General features: G+C 40.8%; 1 protein-coding gene and 1 pseudogene across 2 annotated transcripts; both read left to right on the top strand.

The window, feature by feature from the left end:
* Nucleotides 1-1879: 1879 nt before the first annotated feature.
* Nucleotides 1880-4085, top strand: LOC149191264 (uncharacterized). The gene has a single exon (XM_089406204.1). It carries the CDS (start codon nucleotides 1880-1882, stop codon nucleotides 3923-3925), a length of 2046 nt encoding a protein of 681 aa, XP_089262330.1. The 3' UTR covers nucleotides 3926-4085.
* Nucleotides 4086-4247: 162 nt separating this feature from the next.
* Nucleotides 4248-15263, top strand: LOC149191265 (amino acid transporter AVT6A pseudogene; annotated as a pseudogene). Its single transcript, XR_016254806.1, has 5 exons — nucleotides 4248-4637; nucleotides 4781-4951; nucleotides 14057-14209; nucleotides 14523-14726; nucleotides 14842-15263. The product of XR_016254806.1 is annotated as an amino acid transporter AVT6A pseudogene (transcript).
* Nucleotides 15264-15338: the final 75 nt, after the last annotated feature.

Genomic DNA, 15338 nt, shown 5'->3' on the forward strand with positions numbered 1-15338 from the left:
GATAAAACGTTGACAATAAGAATCTTAGTGCTGGAAATTAATCTGAATATTAATGCTGCTCCAAATAATAAACAATACAATACTGATCCAAATCATATATAAGCAATGCACTCCTTAAATGTTGCACAATAATTAAAAGTTTCCCAGTAATTACGTCGTAAAGCGTTTCCCTCTGAAATCAACTCCCCTCTCTGCCTACCTGTCATCTTGTAAGCCACACGATTATATGTTAGACGAATGCAACAATTTCAGCCGTTGATCATTGATTCAAAAGGGTTGCCCAAACGGTTTGGACGTTTCATTTGGCATTGGATTGAATAGTTTCATCCAGGCAGTTGAACCGGGCTCTAGCGCTACATGCGTCCCACTAACCCTGTCATTCCCTACCTGAACACTTTCGTTATGCACATCAGGGCATATGTTTCTGTTGGACATTTTATAGAAGAGCTCCATACCCTCGTCCAACTTCCCTTCTTTGCAAAGACCGTCCATCAGAGCAGTAAATGCAATAACATCAGGGTTATGCCCTTCGTTTAGCATCTGATACAGCAGTTTCTTGGCCTCTCGGAGCTTACCTTCTTTACACAGTCGATCCATGAGGGCAGTAAATGTGATTGTGTCCGGCTCATAACCCTTCTGCAGCATCACAGCTAACAACCCGAACGCCTCGTAGGTTTTCCCGATCTTGCAGAGCCCGTCTATTAGGCTACTATATGTAAAAAGATCGGGAACCTGTTGTTTGCCCACCATTTCTTTGAAAAGTTTGACAGCGTCCTCCATCTTGCCCTTCCTGCAAAGCCCTTTGATGAGGGTACTGAAGGTTATAACATCTGGAATATAGCCATGTGTTTCTATTCCTTCAAACACTTTGAATGCATGATCCAGTCTACCTGTTTGACAGTGAGAATTGATGATAATGTTCAAAGTTATCAGATCTGGAACAATCTCTTTTTCGCCCATAAGTCTGTAAACGGACAGCGCTGATTCATGTCGACTTTGTCGGACTAGGGTACTTAACAAAAGGTTGCAGGTCATGAGAGAGGGGATGTATTTAGATTCAGCTGAAGGCAGATGCTTGAAGGTGTCCACCGCCTCTTGAAGCCTGTTGGCGTGGCAGAGTTTTTTGATGCGCATGTCTGCAGAGGCATTGAATGCATGGAAGGGATGTCGAAACAGAAATACAAGCAACATTTTCAATCTGTACATGTTTCTCCAGGTACTGTAACTCCCAGATCATTTTTTATTTCTTGTGACAGTTGTAAAGGGGCGTCAACATTTCATTCTGAGTACAAACCCATGAGATTACGTTCCTCTTCCATCGAAAATGACGCATATCCATTTCAGAATCATGGTGGCAAACCCTCAAACGAAGAAGTCATGGAGAATAGAAGTAATGAGTGCTTAGTGTCAGGCCAATTAGACGAAAACCAGGATTTGTTATATGAGGAATTTAGTAATCTTTCAGAAACCCAAACAGATGGTGTTCGACATAAGGATGGATTAGGAACCACAGATGATTCGAAGAGTGACACGGCACAGTTTGGGGTGGAGGGAAGGGCTTTGCAGGGGTTTAAGTGTTGTTCCGATGTGGTGGGCAGGGTTGGGAAATGGTTCGAGGGCAGGACTGAAGACAAGGGAATTTGAGAAAGCTGAACAGTTCTTCAGGGACTGGTCTTCTGGGAAAATCTTTCTAGGAAATACTACAAATGTTTGTTCATCTAAATCAGAGCCTGATCGACAAAAACGAAAGGATTTCTTCTATATTAGTCGTCGGTGTGAAGTAAAAAATCATTTTGAGGACCCACTGGGTAAAAGGGACTGCTCTCCAAATAATTTTCCTAAAGGAGTGCTCCTTAAAGGGTTATTAGATAATAAGTGCATGGATCCTTGCAGAGAGAATGATCAAGTTCAGAGGCCACACAGTTCTTACATGTATAATACATTAATTGATACTTATGGGAAGGCAGGCCGCCTAAAAGAAGCTTCCAAGTTATTTTCTGAGATGTTAAAAGAAGGAATAGGCCCAAATGTTGTAACATTCAATACCATGATTCACATCTGTGGATCTTATGGATATCTTGACGAAGCAGATGCCCTTATGGTGAAAATGGAAGAGCTTCATTGCTTGCCTGACACAAGGACGTATAACACTCTTATAGCATTACATGCTCAAAATGACAATATTGATAAAGCATTTTGTTACTTCACAAAGATGAAGGAAGCAGGACTCGTTCCTGATACTGTGGGTTGTCGAACTATTTTATATGCATTTTGTATTAAACACATGGTCAGTGAAGTAGAAGCTATTGTCAGGGAGATGGATGGATTGGGCATTCATGTGGATGAGTACTCCGAATCAGCTGTTATTAGGATGTATATAGATCTGGGGATGCTTGAGAAAGCATGGGCATGGTTTGAAAGGTTCCATCTTGCTGGAGGAATGAGCTGTGAATGCTATGCTACCAATATTGATGCATATGGGGAACAGGGTTATTGGTTAGAAGCTGAAAAGGTGTTTAAGCGCAGTCAAGAAAGAGGCGAGGGTCAAACTGTATTAGAATTTAATGTCATGATTAAGGCCTATGGGATTGCAAAAGTCCATGACAAGGTTCTGAAGTTGTTTGAAAGAATGGAAGTTCAAGGGGTTTTTCCTGACAGATGTACATATGCTTCTGTCATTCAGACATTTGCAAGTTCAGGACTTCTAGATGAATCAAAACACTTTATTACCAAAATGCAGGAAGCAGGGTTTGTGCCTAACTGTTCATCATTTTGTGCTGTTATTGCCGCCTATGGAAGATTGGGTCGCGCTGCAGAGGCAGAGAAGATGTTTGAAAAGATGGTTAAAGCAGGTGTGGAGCCAGATGTTTTTGTTTATGGTGCCTTGATAAATTCATTTGCTGAAGCTGGATGTGTGGAAGAAGCTGTACGTTACTTTCAAATAATGCAAAATGCTAGTTTTGCAGGGAACTCTGTGGTGTATAGTTCTTTGATTAAGGTTTATAGTAAACGTGGTCTTTTGAAGGAAGGACAAGAAACGTACAAACGCATACAGGAATTGGGTGTTGAGCCAGATGCCTTTTTATCAGGCTGTATGCTTGACCTTTATGCTCGCACTGATATGGTGACTGAAGCACAAGAAGTGTTCAAAGTCTTGAAGGGAAAGCAGCAGGCAAATGAATTTTCTTTTTCCATGATGTTTTCCTTATACAAAAAGAATGGAAGGCTTAATGAAGCCACTGAAATTGAAAAGGAAATGTTAGAATCGGGATTTCTTACTAACGTTCTTTCTTTTAATAGTGTCATTAGCCTGTTCAATGCAGATGGAAGATTGAGAGAGGCTGCTGAAGTTTTTCACCAAATGTTAAAACTAAAGGCTTCACCCAATGAGAATACATACAAAAAACTGGGCATTATTCTGAAGAGAGGAGGCAATGCAAGAGATGCAGTAGAGCAACTCGATGTTGCACGTAAAATTGGGCTTCCACATGGTATTCAGGCCTTGAGAATGACAATATTTTCTGCAGTGGGGATGCAAGCTGAAGCTTTGGAAGCTTGTGATGAACTGAGAGCTTCTGTGTTGGATTTTGATGTGTCTTCTTACAATGCTATTATATATGCACTTGGTAGTGCTGGGAGGATTAATGAAGCTTACAAGATGTTCATGATCATGCACGCCAAAGGTCTTGAACCAGATACAATTACTTATGCAAGTATGATAATTAGCTATGGGAAGCTAGGATTGGTAGACGGTGTTAGGAGAATGTTTTACAAAATGAAACAGAAGGGTTTTCAGCCAAACGAATTCACATTCAAGGCAGTTATAGATGCCTATAAAAGTGTTGGGAAGTTTGCTCTAGCCAGATTTGTTACCCAGGAGAGGGAGTTCATGCATCAGTGGCAAGATCATGGTCACGTTACATAAGATTATGCAGATCGGATTTCGAGCTCCATTTCATGTGCAAAGCTTTTAAAAGGAAGCTGGCATATCCTGTATTCATGCTGTTGTGTCTTTTAACATTTTGTAAAATTGTAACAGGTTATTTTTTTGGGAAATTTAAATCTATGCTCCTTGTATAGAGAAATTGTGGATAAAAGGGTACTAGTAGTTCTTTTAGTGTATAACAAAAATGCAAATAAAAAGACATTGGTCATTCCCTCCTCCAATATAAATTAAGGCTTTGAAAACAGACTGCAAGCTTTGGGTTTTTGAAGTGGGAAGTTTTGATATTTCTGCTTCACAATAATAAGAGTAATTAGGGTTTTGATATTTTATTTTGTATGACAAGAGAAAAGATGGGCATTATGGATGCTACTATTGTTGTTTCACCAGATAGATAGGCACTTGTATTCGACAGATACTGAATCTGTCAATTTTTCTCTTCATATTCTGGTCAGAGATTAGTTACATCTTATTTAGCATAAAGCATTTCCCACTAATGGCTTCGTTCAGTATAGATTAAGGCTTTGAAGGCAGTCTGCAAGCTATGGGGTTTTGAAGTGGAAAGTTTTGATGTTTCTGCTTCACAACAGGAAGGGTATTCAGGGTTTTGATTTTTTAATTTGTATGACAAAAGCAGAGGAGCGCATTATGGATGCTATTATTGTTGTTTCAGAAGATCAATCAGGGTCATCAGGTAACTTGCTCTGTCTCTGGACAACTTTTATTTATTTATTTTTTCAGTTTTAACAACATTGCTGCATGTTAGAGTATATAACCCCTTTTTATTTCAGATGTGTTCATGTTATTGATTATGTTAGTTTTGTGATAAATGTGCAGACTGTAATGTCCTGTTTGGCACAAGCAAAGCAGCAAAATGGTTCCGAGGATTGACTAAGATGAGAAATGATCAACTTCCTTTCCAGGCAAAAGTCTTACCACAGAATTGGGATACCCGCCTAAAGGCTAAAACTTGGCAGAGTAGGAGATAATTTTTTAGTGATGTTCAAGGTATCAAGTACAAAAACTAAGGTACTTTTTGTTTGGTTGCATTTTGAATGCTAAAGATCTGGATAAAGTTCTGAAATCAAGTCATCTTTCAGTCCTTGTGAGTTGAAAAAGTCTTTTTATTTGATTACAAAATCATGTACTGGGAACAAATTATTTATTTCTCCTCTGTTATTTGTTTCCTGCTTCTGATGTCTTTTGAAAAAATCTCACTCCCTTTGTTGTTAGAACAATCGATCATAATCAGTATTTTCTGTTTGAGGAGACCAATTTGTTGGAAGATTATGGAAAGGGATTCAACATAAGGTGAATTACCAGTTTATCACTGCCTTTATTCAGTGATATTTCCCAAGTTGAATCTTGGTAAATATGTGATAGTCCCTTGCTTTTAATCACTGAATCCAGTGTTTGAACTTGAGTGGGTTTCTGTTCATCTGACTCTAGATCATAATTGCATCATGTTTATGTTGTAGGGAAAAGTATCCAATACGGAATGACCCTATCCCACTCTAAGGGTGATAGTACCTCAGCAACAACCGAAGCAAAGCTATCTAAGATTTCTTCTTTATGAAAGTAAAACAGGGGAGAAAGGGATCCACTAACTGATGTCTTTCGCTAATGATTGATCCGATCTTCTCTCCTCGCTGCTTGCTCCCAGCTCCTTGCTCTTTCACTGGTCCAGCTACGAAAAGATCCTGCAAAAAGGCAAGAGAGGGAAACTACAAGAAGCATACATTCATAATTGATTCAAGGATTAGAATAAATCAAATACACAAGTATAACAACACACCATTGAGACACATGCATATAGAAGAACCTCAAATGCTTTATTAATGGAAGAAGTAAAGTTCAAGGAGTGTTACAACCATAAGAGGCCCAATCCAGCAACACCTCCGAGCAGAAAGAAATCTCCTCTTCACCTCCTTCAAAGCAATCACCCAATAGCTCTAAACTCAAACCAACAGCACTTCCTTACATTCACAAAATTCCAGCCTCCCTAGACCTCATGAGAGAGCTCTATATATAGGAGTTTTGGAGAAAGGATGAGTCAGCTTGAGGCTAGCTTCAAGCTGACTAGTGTCCTCTCTCACTTTAGTTATACTTCAGTTCTTGAGTCCACTTGGAGATCCTTGCTTCCACTTGGAGTTTAAGAACCTCTTACTCATCACTAGGCGAATTCCCTGATCCAAGTGTCATTTTGGAAGCTTCCTGGGCATTGACACCTTGAGGAATGACTGTGCCACTTGTCCAATCTCGCTCAGCGCAGGTAGCCTTTGTTGGATTTGACATTCAACGTAGGTACAGAGAGGGGCAGTTGACATTTAGCGCAGATGCTCAGTGGAGCAGTTGACAAGATCCAGAAATTGCTTGTTTTTGAGTGTTTTCAGATGGAGAACTGATTTTCAGTGCTGTGGTTTGCTGACCTTGTTCCTCTAGGGGTAGGAACAACATGTTTAGGGACTTTGGATCCCTTAGATTATGGACATTTCATGCTTCATGCTGCAAGGCACAAAAATGTCTATAACAGTTGCCCCCTAAAGTATGAGGTCGTTTATCGGGTGAAATGCTTTATCAGGAGGATCCGAAGTTCATTCAATCGCTGAGAGGTGACCTGTAATAAGATACAATACAATACATTATTTTTCATTCTGCTTTCATGATCTAGCTGAGGCGGGCATTCCCATGCTCAGCTTTATAAATTCATTTTGGTACATAGAACAGACGATTGTCTGATGGTAGACTGATAATTCTCTGCTGAAATTATCATCCTTTGAGTAGGATGATCATCTGCTGCAATGATGTACATGACAAATGTCTTTATATTTCCTGAATATATATCGAAGCCCAGATGGATGAAACTAGATCTGGGGTCTTCAAACTCGTTCGATCTTCACTCTAAGTACAAGTCGATCCATGTGAGAATTGCGCTGAAGTCGAACATGGAAAGACATCGCTTGATTACCGGTCAATGATGTAAACCGTTAACAAGCGCGAGAGGAATCACTGATAATGATAATGATCCTCAAGGTACTGCAGTACAATTCACGTGGTGTGAATAAAGGACTTGGTGTCGAACACCACGCAAAATCTTCTGGTCGAAGGTCATTGATGTATACCTGTCGCCGGAAGTGAGAAACTTGCCATTGAGGCATGCAAGCTTCAAAGTACTGAGGGGGTTGTTCCTAGATCTACTTCTTGGATAATGAGCTAAAGTCGACAAGAAGTGATCCGTCAAAGGAGGGCCTTAATGAATCCCACATCAGTGACACGGAATGGAGCTAATGATTTTAGTGGAGGTGAATACAATCTGTGACATATGATTCAGGGTGGCGATCATGAATGGATGAAGGATAATGTATGGTAGTGGATGGGACACGGTTGACTCTTTCTGAACAACATCTCTTGAACATATAACGACACTGATGCGATGGATCGGTAGCATTACCCCAAATGTGGATGGTTTGGCGAAGACCATGGTGATGAGACCGGTGAATGAAACAACCCAACCCGATGTGGTACGGAGGAAAAGTGTCATGTTCAAGAGCGACTTGCTACCATTAAAGCTTTGAGGTTCTCCCAATTTTTCCCCAGTCATTTCTGACCAGTACCTCTTTATTTTTGTCAAGCTTGAGGAGGATAACATATGCTTGTTCTATAACCTGCCCTTCGGGCAAGCCCATCGCTATATTTTAACGAGCCTAGCGATAGGGAAACTCGTTCTCGTCTAAAGACAAGTTTGTCGCTATTTAATCATTTTAACGAGTCTAACGACAAGGAAAACTCGGTCCTTTTCATTTTTAGAGAGTCTGAAAAGGTACAGAAAGTTAACTCCAAAATTCCTTTTTCGTCATCTAATCCCTTAAGTCCGAAAAAGTATAAAACAATACAGAAGGGATGAGTTTTCGGTACTTTTAACGAGCCGAACAAAACAAGCGCTCGATCTTTTTGTGCAATAATCCCTCAGGTCCAAAAAAGATTAAAATCTAGGGGAGGGATAGCTCTTCCGGTCGTTTAACGAGCTGGAAGGCCAAAACTCGGCAAACTTTTCATATTTTATGAGTCAGATGAAAAGAGCTCAAAGAAGACTCGTCTTTTGAGGAACGAGTGATAAACAGGGATAGCAGCAGATTCCAGGTACAGGTTGGAATTTTCCAATCACGGCAGTGTCACAAGGATGGCTAGGTGAAATCACTCTTCGTAGCTGTTCCTCAAAATGGGTAGACAATCATATGGAGGTGAACGATCGGCCAAATGACGGTGGAGGTGACAGGTGCAAACACGACCAAGGCTTTTATGGCTGATAAATTTACGATCACAATGGTTATTTACCGGTTCATTTTTTCTGGATGAGCTTGAACTCTAAGGGAAAGCCTGCTCACAATCTTATGTTTATTTTTTAACGAGCATGAACTATGTGCTAAAACTGCTCGGATCTTGCGTTTATTTTTTAACGAGCATGAACTATGTGCTAAAACTGCTCGATATACCAGTCATAAGATAAGAAATGTCCCCTGTGAGATCTCTATTTTTAAGGAGTTTCATCTCACTGAGCTCTACTCCATATCCTTTCTTTATGCAAGTTCGGAAACGGCTAATCCCAAAAACAGATAAATAACCGCTCTTTGCTTGCACTCCAAAAGGTTTTCATGCCCCCAGGTATAAAATACAATTTCAAGGCTGCCCCTCCTCTCCCCCACCTCTGCTTTTCTTTGGGTGTTCACAGTTACTTGTCGTCTTGCCAGTCTAATGTTAATGATACTTGTCTTCTCGTTATTTTTAAGGGGTCTTACACGGTACTTGTCTTCCCGTCGGCCCAACTTTTAACAGATCTTTTGCAAGATCGCAAGAGAACAGCTACTTGCGACAAGAGAAAATCTACTTACGACAAGAGAAGAACACTACTCAAAGACAAAACATTTGTGTTATTGAGGGAGGCTTGCCTCTTTCTGGTTACCCAAAGATTGTTTTGTTAACTTCTTCAAACGAAAACATTTCCTCGGCATTGTCTACCTAAATAGACAACGGTGAGTGAAAAGTAGATTATTCCACTCACATAACTTTGACAAAAGAATCCTATTCTAGAACAACCCTCTCTCCTCTTCGGACGGGGTATGGACTAGTCATATTCTCCCACGGAAATTCTACCTTATACCCAAGGTTTTCTCTGCCTAAAGCAGACCAGGATGCATGCCCCCTGGGTTCTAGTCCTATTTTTCCGAATCACTCGCACTCATCGGGAAGAAGGACTGGGGGTGGAGACATTTCTTGATTAAATAGACCATTCAGGGTTGGTATTCGACTATTTGCGATGCGTGATCCCGGAAATGAAAGTTGGTCTACGAGCTTGACCATTCTTCCTTCGTGTGGAAAACACATTACTCTAAAGAGTGAGGAGACTATTGCTCCCATGCAATATATATAGTCTCGTCCAAGGAGTAGGTTATAATCCAAGGGTCCTTGAATGACCATCACGTTCATTTGAACGGTCTTCCCTTTCAATGTAACAGGCACATTGGGGAGGATCCCTAATGGTCGACTCGTTCCTTTGTCGAAACCCGAGAGATTTCTTATCTCAGGCAAAAGCGCCGGGGAACCCAGTGCTTTCCAAGCAATAGAGGAAAGGATACTCACAGATGCCCCTTCATCAATGATAGTGCTAGCCATTACCATTCTGTAGATTTGGACTATGATTCTGAATGGTATACTGGCTGGCAACCGGGGTCTGCCTAGTTGATTCCAATCAAAGGATACAACCAGGTTGCTTGGTGGTGGGACTGAATATACGGCCGGATATGACCCTGACGATGTTCCTTCCTGCGATAAAGGAATGGGCGCATTGCCCTGATGCTCATCAGAGTCTGTGTTGATGAAAAGAATCTGGATGGTGTCATCCTTATTCTCTTCAGTGAGGGTGTCATTTGAAGATGAAACTTCTGAAGGGAGAACCGGGTCAACTGCCGTTTCGACCTTTGGACTTTCGTCCGGTCTGGATTCAGTAGGTTCATTTTCAGTGACTGACGCTTCAGCCGACCACTTGAGCGGGCCAGCTGTATTTTCAACCAACGAAGGACTTGGCACGAGTTTTTTGTATCCAGGAGGAAGTCTTAACGGTGAAACCGGACGATCTTCCAAAACTCTCTTCGCTTCGTCTAAGAAGGGACAACGGTGGATGGCGTGATCGCCTTCACACAGTCTGCAGGGGAATCTTACTCCCCCTCTTTGTCTTGAACCTTCACTTTCGCTGGTTGACGGTAAGCATTCAACATGGCTATTAGAGGTTGATGCTCCCGAATTGTACAAACGAGGGGACCAGTCCCTTAGTATTCGGGGAATACAGGGACAATCTCTATGGAAGTGGTCTCCTCTACATATGACACATGGCGATTTAGGCCCGGTCTGTGCTGTGTGTGGATTTTTGTCAGATGTCTTTTGCTTGCCCCCAGTCGCCTTAGGCTCCTTCTTCTTCTTCTCCTTCTTCTCCATGGGAGCTTGGCTTTTGCCGGCTCTACCTTGCGAAGATGAAGGATTGGAGGAAGAGTTATAGGAAGTAGAAGGTTGGTGGGCAGCTCTAGACTGATCTAACTATTGACTCGACTGTTCAGGAACCATGGTGTTCTGAACTACATTGGTTGAGAATAGCCAAATTGGCAGGCCAATTGTCAGTCCTGGAAGTGACAATGTGGCCATATGGGGCACACCAACTTCTCCCCAAGAGGAGAAAGGACTAGGATTTCCATCATGGGGAATCCCTTGGTTGGGGCGTTCCATGTTCTCAACCTATAGATCAACGCAGGAATAGGAGGTGATTATGTTCCGTTTAAAATAAATTTTATAACGACGCTTTAGACACAACTTGCTTTTTCACTTTTTAAGAGTCGAGAAAAAGCTAAAGATGACTCTAGTCTCCCTCGATGTTTTAACGAGCCCAAAGTGACAAATGCTCGGATGGACTTTTTCAGTTATAGAGTTTGAAAAAGGCCAAAAGAAACTGCTCTGGAGATCTAGGCAGAGGGTGTGCCAAACCTTTCGCGAAACCACAGAATACGTTTTACGGTACAGGTGGTCGATCTTCGTGAATGTTGTATTCACTGCATCGCGATCAGTAGGGCGGCCGACATGACTTCCTAAGGATAAAGGCTTTTTCCCTATAGGGGTCTCCCAATATATACACGACGGTACGTGGAAGCACAAGTCCGTATTGATACTTATCGCTTCACCGTGGAGGAATCACCCAACCACTCAACGCTAAGATATCACGTTTAACGACGCCGGAACACGTCTCTAGCTTAGACCTCTATGTGTTTGCGTTATGTTTCAAAGCGTTGTTATGTAAATTCAATTCATTTTAAGTTGATCTTGTTTAGCAGTTTGCCTTTATGGATCACCACGAGATGTATAATACAACTTCCTAAATGCAGTCTAAGATGATAAGCAAGCTTTTCAATCTTTCAACTTTGAAAATCTTAACTACTGAGGGAAAAGAAAGACATCATCTTTTCACACAGATCATAGAGCACACACTAATGCACTTTCTCCTAAATCAACATGCAAACTGTCAAAATGCACATGCACAATGCAGGTATTTCTTTTCTCTTTCTTAATGTTGATGTATTACAAAAAGAAAGTTGTTGTATAATTTTGAATTCAATTTCAAGTGAAAGCAAACAAGCTTGTCCAAAATCAAAAGACACCTTAAGATTTACTTGTTTCAACACTAGAAATACATAAATTCAAACCATATGACGAAAGCAAAAGCTCAATCAGCTATGAACAGCAAACAACCTAACTCTTCAGATCAATACGACACTTATCACAGGTCTAGATCTAAGAGGCCACAGCAAGACTAGTTTCACTTTTCGTTATGGGAAACTGCAAATGATGTAAGAAATACACAAAGAACAATCACAGTTTCTTTATACAACTGAGGCAGAATAGTGGCAAGGAAAGTTGGTTTCAGATAGGTACATTGACTGATAACAGGCTGCAAAAACAAGGATGAAAACAGGGTAAGAAACAGCAGGGAACCCCAGTAGCACAAGGCAAGACTGGTTCAGCGCAGGTAGTACACTGTCAGTTTGACATTCAACGCAGGTAGCCCCTTCGGGAACTGCGCTGAAATGCAGACTGCCTTCACAGTGCCTGCACTGAAGAGAGAAACTTGCGTTTCTCTTGGTTTCCGGGTCACAGATTGCTCAAAAATTCACAGTTTTTGGCCAAATCAGAAGCTATCAATCAAGTACACACTAAAGGGTAATTAGGAGGATGAAAAGCTATCACTAAGAGCTATTCAGAGTCCTTGTGGATCAGCTCTTCAAATCATAAACATGCCCAGAAACTGAGCTAGAGTAGCTGCCCTCTACTTTGCATTTGAAAGATCCAAATGCAGTTCGATTCGGTACTCCCTGTGTTTATGAAATGAATAGAAAAAACACAAACAACCAACAAGATACGATCCCCAGCGGAGTCGCCAATTTGTTGTAGGGAAAAGTATCCAATACGGAATGACCCTATCCCACTCTAAGGGTGATAGTACCTCAGCAACAACCGAAGCAAAGCTATCTAAGATTTCTTCTTTATGAAAGTAAAACAGGGGAGAAAGGGATCCACTAACCGATGTCTTTCGCTAATGATTGATCCGATCTTCTCTCCTTGCTGCTTGCTCCCAGCTCCTTGCTCTTTCACTGGTCCAGCTACAAAAAGATCCTGCAAAAAGGCAAGAGAGGGAAACTACAAGAAGCATACATTCATAATTGATTCAAGGATTAGAATAAATCAAATACACAAGTATAACAATACACCATTGAGACACATGCATATAGAAGAACCTCAAATGCTTTATTAATGGAAGAAGTAAAGTTCAAGGAGTGTTACAACCATAAGAGGCCCAATCCAGCAACACCTCCCAGCAGAAAGAAATCTCCTCTTCACCTCCTTCAAAGCAATCACCCAATAGCTCTAAACTCAAACCAACAGCACTTCCTTACATTCACAAAATTCCAGCCTCCCTAGACCTCATGAGAGAGCTCTATATATAGGAGTTTTGGAGAAAGGATGAGTCAGCTTGAGGCTGGCTTCAAGATGACTAGTGTCCTCTCTCACTTCAGTTATACTTCAGTTCTTGAGTCCACTTGGAGATCCTTGCTTCCACTTGGAGTTTAAGAACCTCTTACTCATCACTAGGCGAATTCCCTGATCCAAGTGTCATTTTGGAAGCTTCCTGGGCATTGACACCTTGAGGAATGACTGTGCCACTTGTCCAATCTTGCTCAGTGCAGGTAGCCTTTGTTGGATTTGACATTCAACGCAGGTACAGAGAGGGGCAGTTGACATTCAGTGCAGATGCTCAGTGGAGCAGTTGACATGATCCAGAAATTGCTTGTTTTTTAGTGTTTTCAGGTGGAGAACTGATTTTCAGTGCTGTGGTTTGCTGACCTTGTTCCTCTAGGGGTAGGAACAACATGTTTAGGGACTTTGGATCCCTTAGATTATGGACATTTCATGCTTCATGCTGCAAGGCACAAAAATGTCTATAACAGTTTAATATGTTGGAGATCGAGGGAGACCCTCATACCTTGTGAAGAGTTTAACTATTTGCAATCATTGATTTAGAAGCAGTCCGTTGATATTTTTTTTACAGGCTTCTGTTAGAAAGGAATCAAGATAAGATGAATTGAAAAGTAATTCAATCTAAACATTGTAGGTTATGCATTTTAGGTCGCAGGCTGAATTAGCCCAGTTTTGAGGGTAATATCCAAGGACAAATAGTTTATCGTGTGGAAATATTTAAGCATGTATGTTACAACTAGAGTATTTTAAAAGTACTGCTTGAATTGAAACTTCAACCCAATTTTTGCATTGTGAGCAGTTTAGCAAGCTGAAACACTAACAACTTGTTTCTGTTTAACAAAGTTGAAGTTTTCTATGAAGCATACATGACTTGACATGCTTTATTAGTGTCTCTTTTTTCTTAGATTCCTTTCATTTTTGTTTGAATGGTCAATTATCTGGTGCCACTTTTATATTACTTTGGGCATGATTCCTATCTTATATATGGCTTTGAATTAGAAATCTCTATGTCTGATGGAGGCGTTTTCTTGATTTGGGCAGGCGATGTGCTATCTGGAACATCATCAAATGGCATGCATCATGCAGGTATACTTGAAGAATGGTTTGGATTTCATTGGTGGAATGGACGTGTTCCGATCCTAGTTCTCACCATAGTCCTTATTTTAGCTCTGTTGGTGTCTTTCAAGAGAGTGGGTAAGTCTGCTTTGCTCATCCTGATAAGCATTTTTTAGCACTGATTTTCAGATATATCATATTTCATTTGGGCCTTTTCAGGGATTTGAATGTCTAGAAACTGTTGTAATTATATGAGGGGATTCAACATATCTTGCGAATGTCACATACTGATGGCATCTGCTTAACGATTTGTCTGACTTTTCATGTTGCCCTATTAGAAATGGCATATGGCATATACATTCAAGGATGTGGATCATGGGTTATTCCTTAGGAGTTGTGATGTTCAAATCTTCATGCCTATATTGATGTGTTCATTTCCATGAATTTGCAGATTCTTTGAAATTCACTTCTTCATTATCAGTTGCACTTGCTGTTGTATTTGTTGTGATTATGGCTGGTATTGTGATTGTAAAGTTGTTCAGTGGCACCGTCAAAGCACCAAGATTGTTACCAGATATTGTGGATTTTACTTCGTTCTTGAAGCTTTTCACTGTGGTGCCAGTTATTGTGACTGCTTACATCTGTCATTACAATGGTATGGATTATTTTCCTCCATCTCTGGTCCTGCAGTGTAGTATCTTAGAGTTCATTAGTTGAATTTGCATTTAAAATTATGTTATAATGAATTGTGATGTCTTTGCGCCATGCAGTTCATTCCATATACAATGAACTTGAGGACCCTTCAGAAATGCAGCCCATTGTTCGCACAACATTGGCATCGTGCTCAATTGTATACATAAGTACAAGCTTTTTTGGCTTTCTTCTATTTGGAGACCAGACCATGGATGATGTCCTGGCCAATTTTGACACCAACTTGGGAGTTCCCTACAGTGTTGTGCTGAATGACATTGTTCGTGTGACCTATGTTGTACATCTGATGCTGGTCTTTCCTCTCATTTTTTTTGCCCTGGGACTTAATCTTGATGGGCTTGTCTTTCCAGCGAAAAAGCATCTTGTTTTGGATAATAAGAGGTTCATTTTGATCACTGCTGGGTTAATTGGAATCATTTTCCTTGGGCATCATTCATACCAAGTATCTGGGATGCATTTCAATTCACAAGAGCCACATTAGCAGTTTGTATTGGGTTCATCTTCCCAGCTCCCGTTGCTCTCAGGTAGAGAAAAAGTTGTTTTTCATTTCTGGTTT

Source organism: Pinus tabuliformis, chromosome 2_2 (genome assembly GCF_031772625.1).
Source record: "Pinus tabuliformis cultivar Carrire ecotype Pingquan chromosome 2_2, CPIR1, whole genome shotgun sequence".
Lineage (NCBI taxonomy): Eukaryota > Viridiplantae > Streptophyta > Pinopsida > Pinales > Pinaceae > Pinus > Pinus tabuliformis.